Here is a 22792-nt window from a genome sequence, read left to right as displayed (position 1 = left end):
TGGATGGATGGATGGATAAAAAAAAAATTCACTTTTTCAACCATTTCATCTTCACAATCTGCTTCGTGGTCGTAGGCGACAAAAAAAATCAGCGGCCATTTCCCACCAGACGAGGAAGACGACGGCCTCAGTCCGGCGCTGCTGCCTCTCGCTCCGCCCCCGGCTCAGTTCATGGACGAGCAGAGTTTTGGAAAGACCAAGCCTCCGGGCCAGGATCAATGCCTGGGCTCGGTCCCGGAGGAGGAGGAATCCGATTGGTCGGAAATGGGAGAAGAGACGCCGAGGCTGATACTGACGGGCTTCGGCCGGGATCAGACGTGGATGGAGGACAACCGTAAGATGGAGATGGAGGGGATCGTCAGATGTCCGTCGGCGCGTCCCATGCAGATTCCCCAACTTCAGTTCACCATCCACAACGAGATCTTCCCGCCTCCGCCCCCCGCGGCCTCCTGTCCCCCCAGCCTGAACAACATGCCTCTGGGCCTGGCTTGCGAGGACGAATACACGTTCGCCCCTAACCTGGGTTCCAATATCCTGGTCCGATCGGCCAGTCTGGAGGAACTCCCGATGGCGCTCCATCAGATGCAGAAGGAGCTCCGAGGCACGGAGGCCCTCATGGACCTCCACAACCCTGGAGACGAAGGGATCGAGATTTCCGATAACGAGATTATCCATCACTGGAGGAGCAGCGGCTCCAGGGATCTGCTGATGTCGGAGGGAGAGAGCAGCCTGGAGTCCGTCGAGCAGAGGTTCAGCCACTTCCTGTTCGGCGAGCACGCCGAGGTCAAAGGTCTGAGCCGGGGCGAGATGCGCGGCTGGACGGGAGGGCTTCCCGACGAGATCCTGAACGGGGAACGAACGGAGCTGTGATGAGACCGCTCCGGTGTTATCGTCGACCGTAATGGTTTTTCTCCGTTCGTGGAAAAAGCAATTTCACCTCTGAGCTGACTTTCCTATAAGAGTTTATTTATCCCGTAGTTTACTGTTCCAGAAAATTTGTTTTTATCTTGGACGCTAGTAAAAGGTTCCTAAGAGTTCAAAGAAAGGTAGAAGTTTCAGTGCGTTACGAAGAAAATGTGTCACGTGATCCACAGGAAATATAGTGTATATTAAATATTATAAATATATATATATATGATACTGCCCCCTTCTGTCTGATACATCTACAAATATCCTATCCTCGCTATTTTGGAACCACAATAATTTATTTTAATTGTCACTTGTGTAGTTTGTTGTTTTCTTCCAATCCATACTTGACTAAGTAACCAATAGTTACCTCCACCGATGAGTGACAGGCGTGATGTCATTGGTTGCAGGAAAAACCCATATACGGATAAAGTTATTTTAAGATATAGGAAAACTTAGAGGATCACATGATCACAAAACACAGCATACAATCTAGTCACTAAAATAAAGCAACTTTAAAATCTTATTTTTATCATCCAATATTGCTTTAAGACACTAAAAAAAGATTTAAGGACTGGTTCTGCACAATTGTTGAATCATGGCTGTCATATAAAACGATACCCTTGGCGGGAGTGTGCGCTCTCAAGGTGCTTTTCTAGTTGTAAATATATTAGATTGTTTCTCCCAGAATGCTTTAATCATGTGTTATTGTGTATCGCGTAAATAATGACTAATAAAGTTGCATTACAGTGTTGGTTCAAGTGTTTTTATTGGGTTTTTAAAAGAATGTTGTTATTATCAGCATTTTTATTGTGTGAATACTGAGCGTACTGTAAATATATCAACACCTTCATATAACTTTAAAAACACTTTTGTCTACTTACTACTACTACTACTACTACTACTACTACTTCTACTACTAATTCTACTACTACTTTTAATACTTGTACTACTAATTCTACTACTACTTGTACTTCTACTACTACTACTAATTCCACTACTTCCTATACTCCCACTACAAATTTACTTCTACTTCTACTACTAATGCTACTTCTTCTACTAATTCTACTAGTTCTTCTACTCCCACTACTACTTCTACTTCTACTTTTACTACTTATACTTATACTACTAATTCTACTAGTAATTCTACTTAAACTTTTACTACTTACTCTACTACTAATTCTATTTATACCTTTACTAACAATTCTACTACTAATTCTACTCGAACTTTTAATACCAATTCTACTACTACTTTTACTACTTATACTTATACTATTAATTCTACTCATACTTTTACTACCAATTCTACTACTAATTCTACTACTAATTCTACTTATACTCTTACTACTAGTTCTACTGCTAATTCTACTGCTTATATTACTTAAACTTATATTCCTAATTATAATACTACTTCTACTTGAACTTTTCCCTTTTTTTCTTTTTCTATCTTTTCTTCTTAACTATTTTTCAGTTAATTTCAACCTTTTCACATCCCTCTTTTTCCATTATGTGAACGTTTAAACTTTTTTCACTGTTTACTTGAATACTTATTCAATACAAGAATTTCAGTTTTCAGATTCAGCAGAGTCAAAATTCAAACTGCGTTTTCTTCTGGATATGCAGATTTTTTATTTTTCTGTTATTTTTTTTAGTGTCTGGAGTTGCAGCAGTAAGAGGGAAATATTCCCAGTTTAATATATATTTTATATTTCCAAACAATCTTCAGTGGAAATGTTCAACTGTTTCCAAATACCAAGAAGTGGGACAACATTACGACTAAACTGTATTCATGGAGAAGCTTTGTCTAATAAATATTTAACGTTGCTCAGCATAGAGAACACGGACTGAATCTCGACCCACAAACATCAATCAAGACACTTTCTCTTCGCCGTAACTCATGCAGCTCTTTGCATTTAAGGCTGAGATTGATAGCGAGACCTCGAGGATCCTCGTCGGTCACTTAATACTCAGTACATCCATCGAGCTGTCAGATCTGATTTGTCACACTCATACTTCTCCTGCATAAGTGATGCTGAGCAGACAATGGCCTGAATTCACGGTCAACTTTAATAGGATGTGCAGGTATTACTGATAAGATGCTTCCATCAGCCAAGGATTCCAAATCCAGTGTGCCAAATCCACTGTGTGGCACACTGGCAGGTTCATACAAGTTACCAGAACTTTTTTTTCTCAACCAATTACCATCTCAAGTAAGGTAAATAAGGCTTTTAAAAAATGTTTTTTTTTGTAGCTTAATTTTTCCCGGATTATCTGATCAACTCGACTCTTCTTTCTCCAAAGACGCGACAGCATCGCCCTCGTGGCCTCCTCGCTCTCCTTCCCCTCTTCCCCTTGTGACACTTCGCAAACATGGTGGTGATGAAGATGAAGTTCCCCTTCCAGAAGAGGGTGAAGTTGGCTCAAGGGCTGTGGCTGCTGTCGTGGTGCGCCGCGGTGGCCGGAGCCGTCACCTTCACCCTGGGCTGTGTCCTCAAGACGGAGCTGCGCAGGAGGGCAGAGGTACTCTCTCTATGATCACCTTATGCTTGTTGTATAAACAAAAGTACGTTTTAGATGTTAAATGAAAATATTAAATTGAAGACTAAGTGACACCAGGTGCACATTTGTGACTGAAAAAACCCAAATAATATGTTTTAAAATCGAGCTGAAGTAAATTAACAATTGTATTTTGACTGATCAAATGTTAAAAAATAAGATTGATTGAATCAACATTTTATTACAATTATAATTAAAATTATTGAGAATAAAGGTAAAATCTTTATACCTAAATAGTATAAAGTGAAATATTTAAATGATATTTTGAAAGTAAATTGTTCAGTTACTGGATCTGTTAAGATGTTTTTATTGTATGTAGACACTATGAAGCGCTATGAAGTATATTGTATTCCCTTATCAAGAGTCAATAGTTTATATCGTGCTAACATTGGAAGTGTATCTGCCATCAGAGTATTCAATGGTTGAATTACACTTTGGTTGAAACTGTTGTTATTTTTAAGCATGAAATTCTTTGATTTGGAACAATTTCTATATTGAAAGGTTGAATTTGAATTTTATTGAACAATTTAATTCAATTATTTCTATATTGAAAGGTTGAGTTTTTTTTAATAATTCAATATAGAAATTCAAACATTTCTTTTTTAAATAATTTCGTACACATAGTTTTATTAACTTATCTTAATAATTTAAAAAAAGGTTTTTCTAAATGAATTACTTCTGAATTTGTAGCCTTTTATATTCAATATAAAAATTGTTCCTATAATAGTGCCCCAAGGCAATATCAAAACAGTACTAAGCCATGTTGTTTAACTTTCAGCCAATCACGCAACATGCAGACTATCATGTGACTCCCAGGGCGCGCAATTATTTTAATGGAACCAGCAGGTGGCAGTAGATCAACAATTGACACAGATTGTTTTGCAGAATTGTACTGAAAACTGTTCATCTGTTTTTGAGTTATTTTGCGTAAATAAAGATGGAAGCCATAGGTGAAGGCAACTGTAACACATTTGATCATCATTTGATTGATCTTGTTCAGGTCATGGATAACGGCGACATACACATCGTACCCAACACCCTCATGATCGTGGGCCTGGCCTCTCTGGGCATCAACTACTTCGCCTCCAAGATCTGTCAGGACGCCCTGGACGCCGGCCGGTTCCCTCGCTGGAAGAGCTTCCTGAAGCCCTACTTCGCCGCCTCGTGCTTCTTCACGGCGCTCATGCTCCTGGCCGTCGTCATGAGCTTCGCCATGAAGGGCAGCCTGGAGTCGTCGCTGAAGGCCGGCCTCAGGAACGGGATCCGCTTCTACAAGGACACGGACACGCCGGGCCGCTGCTTCCAGAAGCAGAACATCGACCGGATGCAGATGGAGTTCCAGTGTTGCGGGAACAACGACCACAGGGACTGGTTCGAGGTGCAGTGGATCAGCAATCGCTACCTGGATTTCAGCTCTAAGGAGGTGAAGGAGTAAGTACCTGAATCATCTGGTCACTCCCATTGACAACCTGAACCTCCTCAACTCATCCTCTTCTAACTCTTCAATCCACAGCCGAATCAAGAGCAATGTTGATGGCCGGTATCTGGTGGACGGGGTCCCGTTCAGCTGCTGCAACCCCACTTCCCCGAGGCCCTGCATCCAGTACCAGCTCCTCAACAACTCGGCCCACTACAACTACGAGTACCAGACCGAGGAGCTCAACATCTACCTGCGTGGCTGCAGGGAGGCCCTCCTCAACTACTACATGGGCCTCATGAACACCATTGGGGCGGGGGTCCTCTCCGTCTTCCTCCTGCAGGTGGATCTCATCCCGTTTTGTCTCAAATCTTTTGAGAAAAAAAAAGATTCATGATGATGTTTTTTTTTTACCCCTCAGGGCTCTGTACTGGTCAGTCTGCGCTTCCTGCAGACCTCCATGGAGGCGGTGGTGGATAATGAAAACACGGAGGTGGAGACGGAAGGATACCTGCTGGAGAGAGGCATCAAGGAGACGGTCATGGAGTATCTCAACCCCGTGATGAAGTTCCTGCTGCTGACCAATCAGGTGGAAGAAGGTGACCCCGGAGCTCCGGCGACCGCCTGAGCGCGTGTACATACATGTAAATAAGATTCTTAGAAAAAACCCCAATACAGAGAACACACTAAAAAATGCATTTAGACATAGTTTTTATTCCATTTAATGTGCTATTGTAAATAGTGAACCGCAAGACTGTTGCCCCCCCAAAAAATGTTGTTTCTAAACTGATAACAACCCAAAAACTTTTCTACTTCCTGTATATGACAAACGATTGACGACGATTTGACGACACAATGTCTCTGTACAAAATATTTAATAAAATTTCAAATTCTATTTTGTGGAATTCAGACAAGAAATGTCTTTTTCGTATGTTGGACATTTTTAGCGTGTGATGAAATAAAAGTGATTCCGTCCAGACTTTCTCTCGTCTAAGTCGGGGCAAGAGGATTTAGATGCTGCGATTAAAGGAATGTCATATCGAGTGTGTGTCCTCTTGTTCTGACAACTTGGTTTAAGCTGTTAATCTTGTTTGTCGATGGCCTACTTGCTGCCCCTCACAGCCATGAAAGCAACCTTTTGAAAGACATAATGACAGTTTATGTTGCTATAAACTTAAATTATTTTCTGATTGACTATATATGTTTGTGATTGTGGTTTATTGCTCAGAGTTTTCTTTAGAATTTTTTTTTTTATAAAGATTTATACATACATTGGACCTATACAAAATGAGAGATGTGCCCTCACAATAAATATTGATAATAATAATAACAAATACATTTACATTTTTGTTTATACATTAATTTATTTTTATTTATAGGTTCCTGTACAGTGTCTTGAATATCACATGAATAATTCGCTTTTTTTTCTTTTTGTTTCTAATCAATTTAATTCCTAAATATACTTTTTTAATTCACGTAATATTTGGAGTGCGTTTTTCAAATTTGAGTTTTTTTTATATATATTTGCTGTGAATCAAAAATATTGACAAGATTATTATCGTTATTTTAATCATGGTAGTCTTGATAATACAACAATATTTCCTTAAGTTTCAAATTTAGAGTAACATTAATTTTTATCTTAATAAAAACTTCTAAATGCTCACAGTATTATTTTTTTTATTAGGGAAAACAAAAAACAAGTGTTGAATTATTTACATTTAGCATTAATTTCAATGATTGGATATAAGTATTAGTGGGATAAATGTTATAATAATATTTTTAAATCACATGTCATTAATTTTATTCGACATTATAATTAGTTATTTGGTCTTTTTTTCCCAATTTATTTATTTTATTTTTGTTTTCCAAAAGTATTGACACTTTTTTCTATTAGCGACGCAATGACGTCACCGATGTTTACGTACAGATGAGCGCATCAGTCCGTTTTTAGGATCATTACATTTTAAGCCATTGATCGTTTCTGTTAATGTATTTGTAAAAATTAGCTTAAATGTGTGGCTAAAGCTTTCACATTATCTTCTGTACGCAGGATATTAAGATAACAGCTTCAGCAGGATGTCTATGAAACACTTAGCCTTTCGCGTCACGCCCAGTTCTCAGGGATTCAGCAAATACGATTCATCCAAACGGCCCACGACTGCATCTGCCCGGAAAGCGTCAGTCTTTGGGCGCTAAGTGGACTAGCAAGAAGAGTACCTCGAATAAAAAGTACTTTATTGTGATTAAAAGTACATTTTCATACCGTCCTGACCTCGCCGTTCCCTCCCTTGAACGCAAGAGAAGACGTTGGTTGCAGTTATTGACGGTAAGAAACACCTCGTTCCTTTTCACCCAATGTTATCATCTTGTTCTTTTGTACAACTAAGACTAACAGTTTTCTTTCCTCTTTTAACTTCTTTAAAACCTCAGTAGTTGTCGAGTTTTGTGTTTTTAAGGAAGCGACACTCGCTTAAAGTGACGTTTGGTATTACGTTAGCCTGTGTTGCTTAATAGCTAACAACAAGAAGTCGCTTTTCGAAGCACTTTTTACAATGTAATTTTAGTTTGTGACCATTTTACTTTCAACGTCACCATAATGTTTATCATTCTTGACACCGTAACGACTTTTGTTTGTTATATATTATATTTGTTACTGTACAAAATAGCCTAAACACTGCTGTGTTGTTTACTTCTTATTTCATATTATACATGTAAAAAATATATAATATATATGATATAAAACTGACCATTCAGAAATGTTTCTAATAATTGTATTCTTAGTTCAACTCTTCATACAACTTGTTTAATATCTTCTAATATATATCGAATATAAAATATCACCTGTCTAAATAATATCTTTCTTCTCCCCTTTTCTTCATTTTATGGGTAATTTTTTTATCTTTTCTTTTTAAAAGGAAAAGCTTTAATATCCCATTTTATATTAAATTAAATTACATTTAGAAATGACTGATGTTGTTGCATAAAACCACTGTTTGATGTCTTCATTTTCAATTTGAAAATATATGAAAATTACATTTTTTTTCTCTACGTTTAAAAAAAGAAGTTAAGGAGATTTAGTCGAAAGCTTATTCAAGAAAATACTTTGTTTATGTTTTTAAATAAATATTTTTGATCATAGTCCCTTTTCCCACTATATATAATGTGGCCCCTGAGAAAATATAATAATATTGTACTAATAAAATGTGCAAGTCCATCAGTTACTTATTTTTGTCTCTTTTTAATAAAACAAAATTCAAAACTTGTCATTCAATGATAACCTAATGTGCTCACATATACTGAAATATTATCAGAAAAATATTTTTTTGAAAAATAAAAATAAAAGAAAAAGAAAAAAACACATCCTTAAAACAGTTGTAGTTTACAAATATATACTGACTGACTATATATTTATTTTTGTGTATGTGGAATGTCATTTAAGGAAATAAAATAAGAAACGCATTCTTAATACAGTAACAGTATATAATGTGGCCACTGACATAATACGATCGCCAACATCTGCTTTACAGTAAGATTTTGTGAATAAATACATACGATAATGAACTTGTTGGTTGTATTTATTTTCTAATTATGTTTATTTACTCTTCTTAAATTGTGGTTTGTGTTTTTTTTGTTGTTTAAAATAGTTCAGGATAAAGAAATGGAGGGAGATGATTCCAGTTTCCACCACAGCTCACTAGATGACCTTTCACAAAGAGGAAGTGTTGCGTCTTCTGCGACATTGTCACGTGGTATGACAAAAAAATAACAATTGTTGTTTACTATTTGCACTTTTCTAATGTTGCTTTATCATTTGTGCTCTTCACGCAGCTCAAGATGTGCTGGTTTACCTGTTTGGAGAAAGTGCTGTGCATTTGACTCTTGAAGCCCTCGGTAGTGTCGGCGTGCTGGAGTTGAGCAGGACTATACGAGATGCTCTTCATATTCCAGAGGCAGCACAGGATGTTTTCGCCCTCTGGCTGACTTCTCCATTGCTCGGTGAGAAATTCAACAAACATGCTGTAGTTAAAAGGTCAAGAAGAAAGGGAGTATTAAGTATACATTTCTTGAAACCACTGATTTCTGTCAAGTTTTAATGGAATAAATTGACTGTACACTATTTTACTTGAGGTGAATTCTTGAAAAAAGCCTGTCCTGTCTGTGTTAAAAAATAAATAAATAATCTGTTCTCCAGAGTTGCAGCTGAAGTCGAGGCATCAACCGTACAAGTTGTGTCGTCAGTGGCAGGATTTGCTCTATCGCTTCACTGAAGCGTCAGAAGAAGACATTTCTCAAGGTAAGAAATAATAGAAAATAAGATGATAAATTGCATTTAAATTGTGATCATGATTGTGGCTTTCTCTGTCATTTGCTATTTACTTCTAAATTGTTGTAAATTGTTAATTTATTTCCATTTAAACTATCCATGTTTGGTTTTAGAAGCACCACCTGGATCCTATGACCTCTTAAAAATTACATTTAAATGATTTGTGTTCCACTTAAAATGGCTATTATGATGAGAGTTTAAAACATTTAAAAAAAAGGAAATGTACTAGTCATTATTCTATTATACTTATTAAAATGTGCAACTCTTATGTCTCTATTTAATAAAACAAAATACAAACAAGTCAAGTAGGAGCTGTCTCGCCTGCAGTTAATACAAAACTCTGCAGTGAGAATTCTGACCCGCTCTAGTAGGAGAACTCACATTTTCTTTCAGGATCAATTTTAAAATGTCTTACTTTCAGATCTATTCGTGGTCAGGCTCCTCCTTACATCAGTGATTGCTGTGTATTGCTTTTGATTGTTCAAGCACTTTGTGACCCTGGTCTAAAAAAGGCCCTTTCAAAGAACTAATACATACTTACATAGTCAATCAAACAGAACTTAACATGCTCACATATACTGAAATATAATCATCAAACTGCTACAAATGGCCTTATGCTCAGAAAGGCAGAAAATTATCGACTCAACAGCCACAGCTTCCCTCTAATGCACTAGAAAGATGGAGTTTCAAAAATGATATAATGGCTCGGTTTGATTGGCGGTGTGGGCAGCACGGCCTCTTGTACAGGAGCTGGAGTCTGGAGTGGGTTTGTGTGGGAGGTTTTGTGTTCGCTCACGCCTCCACTCTGTCTGGTTGCTGCCACTGAGGATTGCACAACGTTGGGGGGGGGGGTGCAAAAAAAAGGGTCAAAACCTTTAATGTCGAAACTCTGTTTCACAGATGAACCTTGTCTCCAGTACCGGCGGAACGTGTTTTATCAGAAATCTAAAGAGCTGCAGGTACTTTAACAACACATACCTTGTTTTATTTAGTGATACCATGAAATATCTGGATTAAAAAACTATTGTTCCTTTTATTAATGATCTTTTTCTGCACATGTTTTTGTTAAATACATGTAGAGATTCTGTAGAGAAGGAGGAAGAAAATAGCTCTGTATCTCCTCACTTGAATTCCAAACACTGAATTGAAGTTTTATTACACATGAACGTTCAATAAATCAGACCTAAGTGGAGCCTTAAGAGCCACAGATTCCGACTGGTTCGCTTATGTGCAGATAAGGGATGATGCAGTGCTGAGACTGTTATACGAGGAGGCCAGGGAAAACATCCTCACCGGTAAATACCCCTGCGACCGCGAGCACTGGGCACGTCTGGGAGCTCTATCCCTCGCACTGGAGGAAGGAACCGGACTGGAAGGCCGGCAGTTATCCTCGGCTATACGGTATTTGAATGACTTATTTTGCTATCGTGGGGCGGGACATATTGTCCTTGAAGCAAATGTGCACTTGAATTACAAAACCAGACGTGTCTCATCAGGTCCCCCAAGTCATTTTGGTCTTAAAGTATATTCATGTTTATGTTGATGTGGTGAACTAGTTGCCAGATAAGATGACAAGTTAGGAATGTCAAGAATTAAACGGAGCCTTCCAATAACAGTAAAAGTGATGCTAAAGAAAACCAGTTTGATGGAAGTGCTGATGGAGTACAAATAAATATATGTTTAAGAGCCTCCAAGAATGAAAAGGCAATAATCAGAATTGTACTATTATAGTTTCTTAAATAACTTTTGGTAGCGCCTCCAAGAATGGAAGGGCAATAATCAGAATTGTTCTATTATTGTTTGTTAAATAAACGTTTGGTTAAGCCTGTGACTTTGACTTTTAGAATATTTTTGAGTTGAGTTTAGTGTTTTTTGACACCTCTGAACTAAACGGAGAAATACTCTTTTGCTGAATCTGCAGGAGCTGGTTTCTCTGAAACAAGATGGTCCTATATACAGTTTTAATAGAGATAACTGTCGTTTTTCAAACTTGCAGCCCAGTATCAAGTGCCTCACACACTAGGATCGCTGCAATGCATCCATCATTTTGTTGCCTTTACTTTTAAGGGGACATGAGAGATTTAGCTGCTGAGGATTTTAATACAATTGGTGTCAACGAGGCCAACTGAGATTTCGATGAAGGTTAAGTGGCTTCTTGTCTGTTCTTGAAAACACTTCTCATGTGCCAGCTTTGGGAAGGCTTATAAGGGCATGTTTGTCATCTCTTGTAGGTCTAATCTCAATTAAAGTGAACTATTTACAGGTGTCTTTGAATGTCGATGATAAGTAGGAGAGAAAGGATTGCCTTTAGCTTAGATAAATGTAAAAATAATCACCAGCACTAATCTCTTTCGTCCTCTTCTTACAGAGAGAGAAAACTGTCATCTTTCGTGCCTGAACATGTAGCGATGGGGAGCGGAGGTCTGTTCTCCACTCTGAAAGGAAAGTCCAGTCGTCAGGCGGGACTGGAGCAAAGTCTTGTCGAAGAGTACAAGAAGATCGGCACATCTGCGGGGAGTTCGTCAGAGCCTTCGGACCTACTACACCAATACCTCAGCACGTGTCACAGTCTGCCTTATTACGGGTATGATGAAGCAGGAAATGGAACTTAGTTTCGGCAGATGCTGGGATCGCTGTGTCTTAACGCCATAGATATCATCATAAATCAGCTTATAATGGACCAAGTTTAGCAAAGGTCCACAAATGTCAATAGTTTGCTTGTTGATAAAGAGAACTTCTCTATTTCTTCGCACACATTTATTCAAAGAGATCATTGAACCCTGACCAAACGCAGTAAGCGTGGTCCGGCTCACTCCATAAATCTGTAGGACTTTTACTGTAATGTCCCGCCTGGATCAACATCACATGTGCTAATCGTGACTATATATCTCTCGTCTAATGACCTTTTGGAAACAGCTGCGGCTTCTTCGACGGGGAGATTGAAAAACAAACACAAGGGCTACTGCATCGATCAAAACGCAAAGCTGTGAATGTCGGAATCTGCCTGGACGGAGTTTACGTGATGGACGTCAAAGAAAAGGTCAGCGATGCTTGAACGTAATTTCGAGGGGGAAACAAAGCTTGCGCGCTCGTAGCAAACGTAATCCTATGCTTCCTTGAACAGCATGTTCTGCTCGGCCTTCAATTCAATGAGCTTTCCTGGGACCACACGTACCCCGAGGAGGAGGGAGACTCGCACATACTGTGGCTGGAGTTTGACGGAGAGGAGGACGGAACGGCCGTGAACAAGTTGCTAAAGATCTACTCCAAACAGGTAAAGAACAAGACGATCTTGCAGGGTCCTTTCCCTCTATTTATCACACTTTTTTCTTTAGGCTGAGCTGATGAGTGGCTTCATTGAGTTCTGTGTGGAGCTTTCATCTGCATCGGAGGGAGCTTCTGCAGCACAAGGGGGGAGAAGCAGCACGACCGATCCGGCGGGACAGGACGGCCACGAAAACAACAGTCGCGGAGGACGACGCAGCAAATTGCGCAGACAAAGTAGTGTTGTGTGCAGTCGGGTGCATTCGCTGAATACCATCTGCTACGTGGACAATGGTGAGTCCCGAGACAAAAAAAAATACAATGATTTAAAAGTAATAATTCCGTCTCGCAGGAAAGGAAATCAAAAGATTGAAGCCGAAAAGAGCCGCGTCGTTCTTCAGCCGGCAGCCCACGGCGCTCACTTACTCCGCCGTCCAGGTGGCTGAGGGCCTGGAACAAGGTTGAACTCACTCGCTTCGGTTCTGTCGCCTTCCAAAGACCAAAACGTGAACATTTTTTATCAAGAATGACCCGATTCCACCTCAAGAAAACTTAGAGAATCCATATGCAAAAGGACCAAGTGAGGGAATAGCAAGTGATGATATTTATCTATTTAAGGACGTGGATTAAGAAATGCTAACGATTTATCCGCGATGCTGAAAAGTCAAACTAGGTAAAATGATCTGCTGTGTCATTGATAGAATTCAATCATAATATATATATATATATATATATATATATATAAGTCTGCAGCCAGGACTATATATATATATGTATTCGACTGTTATACATTTTTTTCTCTTACCTACTTATATTTCATAACTAACAAAGTAACATTTCTACTACTGTTTCCAACAAGCAGTGCCTTATTCTTATGAAAGATCTACTATGTCACACTGGTGAACGTTTAGTTTTGGTTGCATCATGGGACTTTAATGTTAACGTGAGAAATAAGTAGAGTTAAAAAAAACCTGTCTGTACAGCTTATCAAGCGAAAGCCTTTTTTTCAGGGGAGAAAAATACCCAAAACAACATCTTCAAAGGAACTGGATTGATTTTTCGAAAGATGTTGCTAAGCCAGACAGATTCCAATGTGCCTGGAATGGATGTTGTTGAGTTTGCTCATAAATAAATCCCCCTGGATTTTGAGGATCATCTTAAAATCAAAACCAGAAACATTTCATGGCTGCCTGCAACACAATAGCATGATATAATATCTAGTCAATCTTGTACGATGACTGCTCAACTACTTCTTTACCTGGCAAAGGATTGATGCCGATTATTATTAACTACTAATTTCTAAGAGAGGTCAAATGTTTAGAAGTTTAGCTATGCATTAAATATGTTTGCTGTTATAGATGGATGTTGGTAGCAGCAGGGAAATTCCATCAATTTTAACAATTTCTTAAAAATGTAACCTTTTCTATTTGTTCCATACTAACCTGTTGAGCGAAACTAAATCTGCCTTCAGTCGTGAACAAGTAACCTGTCAAATGTCTGTACTTTTTACGCATCACGGTTTGTATGTTGACTATGCATGTCGCGTTGTAGAATAGGCATTCCAACACAATGTAAAATCATGCACTATCAAACTTCTTCGTGTCCCACTAACATTTGAAATGTTGGCTTGTTGTTGTTACAGAAAAACAAATGATAGAGGTTCTTTTGAATGCATGGGTGAAGTCAAAGGTCAATAAAGGGCCATATATACGGTTTTCATAAGTGCCTTTAAAAGTAAAGGGTTGCATCAGAACAAATGTTTATGCTACTGGAAACTGCAAAGTACATATTTAATAATTGTTATGGTTGAAATAAATGTTTTTGTATTGTGTTTAATTCATTTGATTTCTGTGGTGGCAGTAATTCGTACGGGTTTATGAGTTGATGACGGAGATGATACAGCTTCTATCCTTTTTATTAATACCTGTAATGGATTTATTTGAAAAGAAAATTGCTTTTTTATTTTGATTGTTTTGTTTTGTTTGTTTTTTAAAATCTTATCCAATTTCCTGGTACACTAGTTTTATTTATTAAAACGCAGTACACATATTAAGACTGAAATATCTACAAATATAATTGACTTACTTACTTATAGTTTATTTAAAAAAATATATATTATTATAATTATACTTTTATTAATTCCGAATATCCGTAATATCAACGGCGATTTTCGCATTTAGGCTTTGTAGATTTTAAATGATCAACTACATTACGACATGTATTCTTATTTATGCTGTGTAACGGTATTTCTTTTCATTATTACCTCGTTACAAAAAAAACGTGGACGTGTATTTCATAGACATGCGCATTGTGGTACTTCTGCTCAAACAGGAAGTACATATTCACCACGCCTCCTGTGACGTCGAAGACCCGGAAGTCCGGAAGTAAACTGACCAGCTGACTGCTACTGCAACAAGGTAAATATCTGACATTTGCTCGGTATATTTTGGGAAAAACATTGTTCTACGAGGCTCTTATATATGCAAGTCTCCACATTTAATGTCCTCGCTGCTTCCTGTAGGTGTTTTTAATGTCAATCGTATTTTCATCATTTAAAGACAATATTCATGATGGCTGATGCGGAATCTTCCGCCTCGGAGGAGGCCGGGAGGAGACGGAAGGTGCACGGGATGCTGAAGATGTATTACGGGCTGAATGAAGAAGGAAAGGCCTCCGAGCAGGAGGAGCAGTGGCTGGACCCCTGCGACATTAACGGCCCTCATTTCGAACCGGAAGAGTACCTGAACAAGGTGAGCGCCAGCGTTATTATTAAGTCATAATTCTGTTTAAAATGTTGCACTTAAAACCATATATACTTAAGACTTTATATAAGCAAACAGCTGGGTGGTGGTGGGTGAACAAAACAAGATGCATGTGGACCAGTTATAGTGCTTCCCTTTGGCAATCGTGAGGTCACAGTAAAGCTATAAAAGTTATCATGTATATAAATGTTTCTGATGGCTTACAATTTAATTATTTAACTAATTTAAGATGTTTGTGCAGGACCTTTTGTCCACACTTGCTCTTTTTATGTTTGTGACCTTTTTTGGGGGAAGATATTTGAAAATAAAGTTTGTTTCTAGTATATTTCTAAATGAAATGCATTTAAAATGAGACATTGCACAACAAAATAACAACTACAACAACCTAACCACCAATTACAACAGCTTATTTATCTTGACTCAATGTTTTTTTTATAACAACTATACTTCTTATTAACTACTTCTACTATCATTTTTTGCATTTGATTGTTTTTCAAGTTTTCATTGCAAAATGTATACAATAAAATGATCTTCAAATTAAACGAATGGATATCCTATCAAATTTCACCTCAATATTTGTTTATAATCTCCTATTTATCATTTTAAAAAAAAATTCCTTTTCCCCTCAGAATAGTCAAAGTATTGATGTGGCCCATGAGGAAATCTTATTTCCCACTCCTGATCTCGACCCTCAACATAGTTAATCAAATAGTGCTGAAACTATTAATCAATAATTTAAAGTATTGTTGTTGTTTGAGACGTGTAGGCTGCGCTCAAACATACTCCTGTGGTGTTTCTTTTATATTTTTATACAGCTTTATTTAGCATTACTAACATGGTGACATTATTTCACAGGTAGTGATGTCCAGAAGAGTTTCTGTGAATAAAAAATGAAAAATCATAGATTAACAGTTTTTCTCAGTTGCTTTGTTGCTTTTCTCAGATCAGAATGAAAATTCTCATAACTTTTAGTTCAACCCGCGGAACATTTAATCATTTGAGCACATAATAGTAGCAATTTCTCCTTCCTCTGAACAAATTGCAAATGCTTTTAGACATGTATCAGTTGCTTTCATACAATTATCTGCTGTTGTATAACATTGTAATTTGCTTATGCCATGTCAGTCAAAATAAGCTATACTTATGGATGCGGAATAGTCGTTCCCAATAAAACTTATAGTCTTTATTTCATTGCTTGAGTCATTACATAGAAAATTGTTGAACTAGTTATCAAATTGTTGTAATGTTAATGTTTTAAAAAAAAAGGCTTCTTTTCTTTGTTCTGTTCAGCTGAGACGAGAATGCAGTCTGTCAGACCTGATGGACCAAGAAGCCTGTATGGTCAAGCAGATCCGTTCCCTGGACAGTGACATGCAGACGCTTGTTTATGAAAACTACAACAAGTTCATTTCTGCTACAGGTGAGACCTTGTTTTTTTGTTTTTTTTTCTTGTTAGCAGTTGAAAAGTTTGAAAACAAAAGTTTTCTTCTAGACACCATACGAAAGATGAAGAATGATTTCAAAAAGATGGAAGATGAAATGGACTGTCTATCCACGAACATGGCAGCAATCACAGACTTCAGCGCTCGCATTAGTGGAACCCTTCAGGACCAGCATGCACAGATTACAAAACTCTCCGGTAAAACTGGTTAAGCTTGAAAAATAAAATCACCTGTGGAGATTGACCAATTTTTCTCTCTTCCCTCCAGGTGTGCACACTTTGTTAAGAAAGCTGCAGTTTCTCTTCGAACTGCCCGCGAGGCTGAACAAGTGTCTGGAGCTGCAGGCCTACAGTCAGGCCGTGAGCTCCCACCGACGTGCCCGCTGTGTTCTGCAGCAGTACAGTCACCTTCCGTCCTTTAAGGGCATCCAGGACGACTGCCATGCCATCATGGACAAGCTGGCCCAGGAGTTGCGTCAGAAGTTCAGGTTTGTTCTACACCAGATGCCATATTTGCTAAACTATATTCCCAAACACTGAGAGATGTTTATAAATCCATAAGTGCATATGAATCATTTGACAATTTCAACAAAAATCTTCAATTATGTTTCATTAGAGTTCAATTTACCTGTTTTATTATAAGAGTGTGTATTGGCAAGAATCTGTTGATACCAAACAAAGGCAACGATGGATATATTTTGTGATACTGCAGGAACATACAGTAGATATATATTGTAATATTGCCAAAGGATTTACAGACCACATGACTCTTGACGAAGTTGCAATTTCTTTAATTTGTTTTGAAAGGAAAATGTGTCCAAACATCAGTTTTAAAAGCTGCTGTAGTCGACTGTATCCTCTCGTCCTCAGTCATCACCGGTGGATTTCATTGTTCCTTTAGCTGCAAGGGCGTAATGAATGGTATCTAGTGGTAACATTGTAAATAATTTCATGTTATTGGAAAATCTTTTTTTTTTTTTTTAATTAATCGTATTGGTTTCTTTTATAAATATTGCGATATTTAAGGGTTTCGAAAGTTTCTGACACCGTGTCCCCTAACCCTCGCCGCAAAATATGTCCAAACATCAGCTTTAAAACTGCTTGAGTGTACTGTATCCTCTCATCCTCAGTCGCTGGGATCTCGCAGGATTCAGCTGTGGCTGATGTTTACACTGTATTGTAAATTTAAAAAAATGGAATGACTTTATTTATAAACTTTTTATTGAAATATAAACCATAAAATAACTTTACTAAAAATCTTATTTTCTTGTTTTATTTAAATCGATACAGTACTGTTGAATGTGGAAACATTGACGTGAAAAACAAACAATATATCGTATCACGATACATTAATGTTATGATCAAAAGTATCCATATACTTTTTGGTTGATTCCTCTTTTGTTGGTTTTTAATAAAAGTATTGTCTGAAGGCAACTCAAAATGAGAACATTAATGGCAATGTTTCTTTCCCCTTCCTTGTAGGGATGGTGGGACCAGCGCCAAAGATTTATCGGAGTGCGTGGAGCTTCTGCTGCAGCTCGACGAACCAGCAGAGGAGCTTTGCGAAAAATTCCTCAGCCACGCAAGATGTCGACTGGAATCGGACCTTCAGAGCCTGGAAGCGGAGATAAGGCCATCTGCACCGTCGTCTGTGAAAGATGTTTCTGCCCAAACATCCACTCCGGCTTCATCTGCTCCTTCCCCGGCTCACAGCGCTCCGAAATCCATCATCTTATCTTCCCCCTCTGCCAACACGGACATCCTGGAGTTTATTGACCGAGGCTGCAACGAATTTGTCAGCAGTTTGTGTTTAGTCATAACATCCTACCAAGAGTTGTTCGTCAACCATGCCCAGGCAGGTGAGCTGGCCTCCAAAAATATCCCGCAGATGGCCAGCGGGAAGCTGCATGTGTTCGTGGAAGATCTAGCCGCCCGCTACTTCTCACTGGTGGAGCGAAGGATCCAAGAAGAGAGGGGCGTCGGCGATAACTCGCTTCTGGTGCGAGCGCTCGACCGTTTCTACCGCAGACTCCAGGCCGTGTCCAAACTGCTGCCTGGCTCGACGGTCCCCCAGCAGGGCACCGAGATCGTGATCCGGGCTGCGACGGAGCGTGTGAAGCAGTACCTCGCCGCCCTCCAGAGCTTCTACATGGACAGTTTGACGGACGTGAGGCAGGCGTTGGCGACGCCTCGTATCTCTGGGGGCGGGGCTTCAGGGGGCGGAGCTCATCTGGGTGGATCGGCCTCCGGAAGAGAGGGTCCGACCAGCCTCCCGGACCTGCTCTCCTCCCTCTCGTCCTCCATCCTCAACCAGATCAAGTCGGTGTTGACGTCGGTGCATCTCTTCACCGCTAAAGACATCACTTTCTCCAACAAGCCGTATTTTAAGGTAAATATATCACCTTAACTTGTCATTTTATGATGATATAAACCACATAGAAACAAAACACATTTTAGTGTTGCTGCATTATTCAGTCAGTTTTGCAGAATCTTTTGTACCTTTGTCTTGTATAGGGTTACTGTGGATCCTTAAGACTTCTTAAAGGCATTCAAAAATCTTAAAAATAAGGCCTTGATTGGCATTAAAATGTACTAAATCAGCTTTTCAAAAGTCAAATATCTCTTTGATAACATTTGGGCATCTTAAAAATCAACACAATGGGATTAAATGAAAGCATTTCATCGGACTAAAAAAGCGTGTTTATTTTATGTTAAAACAAAAAATTTAGATAAAAATAGTCCCTAAAACTATGTTGAGGTTTTTTGTTTTTTCCATTTTGGTTGATCCTCAAGTTGTTCTCAAACTCAATATATATTAAAACGTCTTGCCTGAACATGAATTATTGCCCTTCGAATTATCAATTATTCTTCTATTATATTACACTAGCTGACATGCCCTGCATTTCCCAAGTAAGTCTGCTTTCCTGAGGGTCTAAAGAAAAAGGGGAAAATGTAAATTACTTGAATATAAATGGTAAACATATAAATGGTGAAAAATAAAACCAAATAAATCCCCCCACAACGGCTGAAGAGAGAGGGGTAGGAGAGAGGATTGTAAATTCAGGCAGATTACGGGCCTTATAATCAAAAAGACGCTGAAATTATCAACATCATTTTTTTTATTTATAAATGCATTTAATATGGGGTGCTTTTCATTTAAATTAGACATCTTCATCAACATAAATCCTAAGTATTTTATATAAATTGATCATTTTCAATACCAAAACTTAAAGTTTCTGCTCTTAGATTGACATAATCTGTGCCTCCTTCTTCTGACAGGGTGAGTTCTGCAGCCAGGGTGTTCGCGAGAGCCTCGTGGTGAACTTCATCAAGTTCATCTGCCAGTCTTCTCGCCGCTTTTGTGAAAGCGTGGGCGAAAAAGGCGGTTCCACTCCGCCCGCACTTCTGCTGCTGCTCTCACGCCTCTGCTTGGACTATGAAACCTCCACCATCTCCTACATCCTCACCCTCACCGACGAGCAGTTCCTGGTCCAGGTAAAAGAGTGAAGATGGCACCTAACATGTTGTATTTAAGGGTCTCAGAAACCACTCCCTCAAAACCTTTTGTTGCCTCAAGTGAATCTTGTTCTGCCTCCAGCACCACAGTCCTGTCACGCCCGTCACCGCTCTGTGTGCCGAGGCCAGAGAGGCCGCGCAGAAGCTCCTCAATAATTACGTCAAGGTAGATTTCATGTCCCGACGTCGGCTCTTCCAGCGATTCGAGGTGGAGTAACTCGTCTCTGTTGCCGCTGCAGGTCCAGGGTCTCATCATCTCTCAGATGCTGAGAAAGAGCGTGGAGACCCGGGACTGGGTCAACACCATCGAGCCGCGCAACGTTCGCGCCGTCATGAAGAGGGTGGTGGAGGACACGACTTCCATCGACGTGCAGGTCGGATTCTTTTATCGTCAGAAAAAAAACTTTGAGGTTCAAACGCCGTCCTGTGGTGTAGGTGGGTCTGTTGTATGAAGAAGGAGTGAGGAAAGCCCACAGCAGTGACTCCAGCAAGAGGACCTTCTCGGTTTACAGCAGCTCCAGACAGCAACCTCGCTACGCTGCCAGCTACACTCCCAGGTACTAAACTCTTGATCTTTCATCTTTTTTATGGACATTGTTTTTTTTTAATGGGGTCTGGATAGAGATGGTCTTAAGGGACCACATGATCTCATCACTGCTTTCTGTAATTATGTGTTGTCGGCCTCCATTACTATGCATGAATATTGGCGGTGAATTTATCAATATTTTCTTTTTCCAAGATACTGTATTGATATTCAGCAGGACTGTATTATTTAAAAACTTATTATGGTTATTTTATGGTTGATATTTCAATAATGTGTGTATAATATATTTTTTTTATTTATAAAACCCTTTTTTTTTCCTTTCATTTTTTGTTTTCAATTCAATTCAATTTTATTTAAAGTGTCTTATCATAACAAAGTTATCTCAAGACACTATACAGTTGAAATAAGACTACAGTTGATTAAGGAAAAATAGATCCCAGCAATTCAACAAAGAGCAAGAAACAAAACACTGTACAGTGAGCAATGGCTTGCAATTAAATTAAAATGACTGAGGATGAGAGGATACTGTTGACTCCAGCAGCTTCTTTAAGAAACAACTTAAGACGTTTTTATTTGTTCAGGCTTTTCCTTGATTTTCTGGAACTCCTGTTGTGTTATCAGTTTTATCTTGACCTTTAAAGTATATACTTTATTGAATATTGTTTTGATTGTTTAGGAAAAGCGCTATACAAATAAAAATGACTTACTTACTTCTAAATCTCATGTTTGGACGTATTTTGGTTTTTATAAACCAATGAAAGCAGTTATAACGGTGAAGAGTCATGTGGTCTGTAAATTCTGCAACACCAAGTACTTGACAATACTAAAAATAAATTGTAGTCCTTACAGTATCATAGTATTTTGCAATATATTGTATCGCTGCTCCTGTATTGGCATATGTGTCATATTGCCAGATTCTTGCCAATGCAAGCATATATATATATATATATATATATAATAGCTGGAATTCTATTGTTTTCTCTTGCAGTGCTCCAATGGACACCAACCTGCTGAGCAACATCCACAAACTGTTCTCTGAGAGGATTGATATCTTCAGCTCGGTTGAGTTTAACAAAGTGAGTTATAATGTTTTTATTATTTATCTAAATTATTTATTTTATTTATATCTGATTTACTTGAAATATGAATGTAGGGCTTATATCTGAAAGGTACTTAAAATTACTATGTTAAGATGAAACCAAATGTTGCATGTTATAGGTTAACATGTGCAAATTAAACGCTTTATATTCTTTGTTTTACTAGTTAATTGGAAATTATTGAACCTTGAATTCAAAGTATTTGTTAAATCTTAAAAACTATATATTTATTTTTTCAATAAGATGTTTTTCTATTTTAAATAAAAGCATACATATTGAAATATAAAGGATGCATTTAAAGATTAACTTTTCATTTTGTAAAATTTGATTTAAAAAGAAAAAAATTCCAAAATTCCAGAATGTCAATAGACGAGATTTCTGCTCTTCCAGGTGTCGGTGATGACCGGGATCATCAAAATCAGCCTGAAGACGTTCCTGGAGTGCGTCCGGTTGCGCACCTTCGGCCGCTACGGCCTGCAGCAGATCCAGGTGGACTGCCACTACCTGCAGATGTACCTGTGGCGCTTCGTGTCCGACGAAAACCTCGTGCACTTCCTGCTGGACGAGATAGTAGGAAGCTCCGCCCACCGCTGTTTGGACCCAGCCCCGATGGAGCAGAGTGTCATCGAGGTCATCTGTGAGCGAGGCTGAAGCGTGACGGTGGACAATAGTCCGAGAACATGATCTCGAAAAGGCCATAAATAATGACCGTTTTGTGGCACTGCTGCTTAAGTCATTTAGTTTCGTCTAACTATTGACTCAACGGTTGTGTCTCCGCTCCTCTTGCTGCAGTTTTAAATATATAATGATTGTTTATTTATTGAAATGAGCCTAAAATTAACTAACAAACAAACATGTTTAATTCCATTGATCTTCTTGTGTTGATGTTTGACCCATAATAACAACATTAACGCTGTATATTTCAGTAACTCCAATAAAAAGTGTCAGTAATGTTTCCTCAAAAT

The 22792-nt window shown here is 38.6% G+C and overlaps 4 protein-coding genes across 4 annotated transcripts in view; all 4 read left to right on the top strand.

The window, feature by feature from the left end:
• Positions 1-870, top strand: part of LOC148066099 (uncharacterized) — a 7405-nt gene extending 6535 nt beyond the window's left edge. The window contains exon 8 of the mRNA XM_087807672.1: positions 115-870. Within this exon, the coding sequence (XP_087663798.1) occupies positions 115-870 (756 nt within the window). The remainder of the gene's footprint in view (positions 1-114) is intronic.
• Positions 871-3276: 2406 nt separating this feature from the next.
• rom1a (retinal outer segment membrane protein 1a) lies at positions 3277-5507 on the top strand. The gene is made up of 4 exons (XM_087807495.1): positions 3277-3426; positions 4463-4893; positions 4976-5222; positions 5301-5507. The coding sequence occupies exons 1-4, from the start codon at positions 3277-3279 to the stop codon at positions 5505-5507; spliced, it is 1035 nt and encodes a 344-aa protein (XP_087663621.1).
• Positions 5508-7050: 1543 nt separating this feature from the next.
• frmd8 (FERM domain containing 8) lies at positions 7051-14298 on the top strand. Its single transcript, XM_087807494.1, has 11 exons — positions 7051-7205; positions 8524-8628; positions 8708-8875; positions 9072-9173; positions 10104-10162; positions 10438-10604; positions 11572-11787; positions 12120-12243; positions 12328-12477; positions 12539-12761; positions 12820-14298. The coding sequence occupies exons 2-11, from the start codon at positions 8538-8540 to the stop codon at positions 12930-12932; spliced, it is 1413 nt and encodes a 470-aa protein (XP_087663620.1). The 5' UTR covers positions 7051-7205; positions 8524-8537; the 3' UTR covers positions 12933-14298.
• A 498-nt stretch (positions 14299-14796) lies between these two features.
• vps51 (VPS51 subunit of GARP complex) lies at positions 14797-22480 on the top strand. Its single transcript, XM_087807818.1, has 12 exons — positions 14797-14884; positions 15026-15217; positions 16520-16649; positions 16722-16868; positions 16939-17158; positions 18153-19059; positions 19950-20165; positions 20269-20352; positions 20426-20560; positions 20622-20743; positions 21719-21806; positions 22218-22480. The coding sequence occupies exons 2-12, from the start codon at positions 15035-15037 to the stop codon at positions 22476-22478; spliced, it is 2493 nt and encodes an 830-aa protein (XP_087663944.1). The 5' UTR covers positions 14797-14884; positions 15026-15034; the 3' UTR covers positions 22479-22480.
• The last annotated feature ends 312 nt before the right edge of the window (positions 22481-22792 follow it).

Source organism: Callionymus lyra, chromosome 14, assembly GCF_982586985.1.
Source record: "Callionymus lyra chromosome 14, fCalLyr1.hap1.1, whole genome shotgun sequence".
In the NCBI taxonomy this organism is placed as follows: domain Eukaryota; kingdom Metazoa; phylum Chordata; class Actinopteri; order Syngnathiformes; family Callionymidae; genus Callionymus; species Callionymus lyra.
Note: the sequence above shows the minus strand (reverse complement) of the source record. Positions and strands in the feature narration are given on the sequence as shown.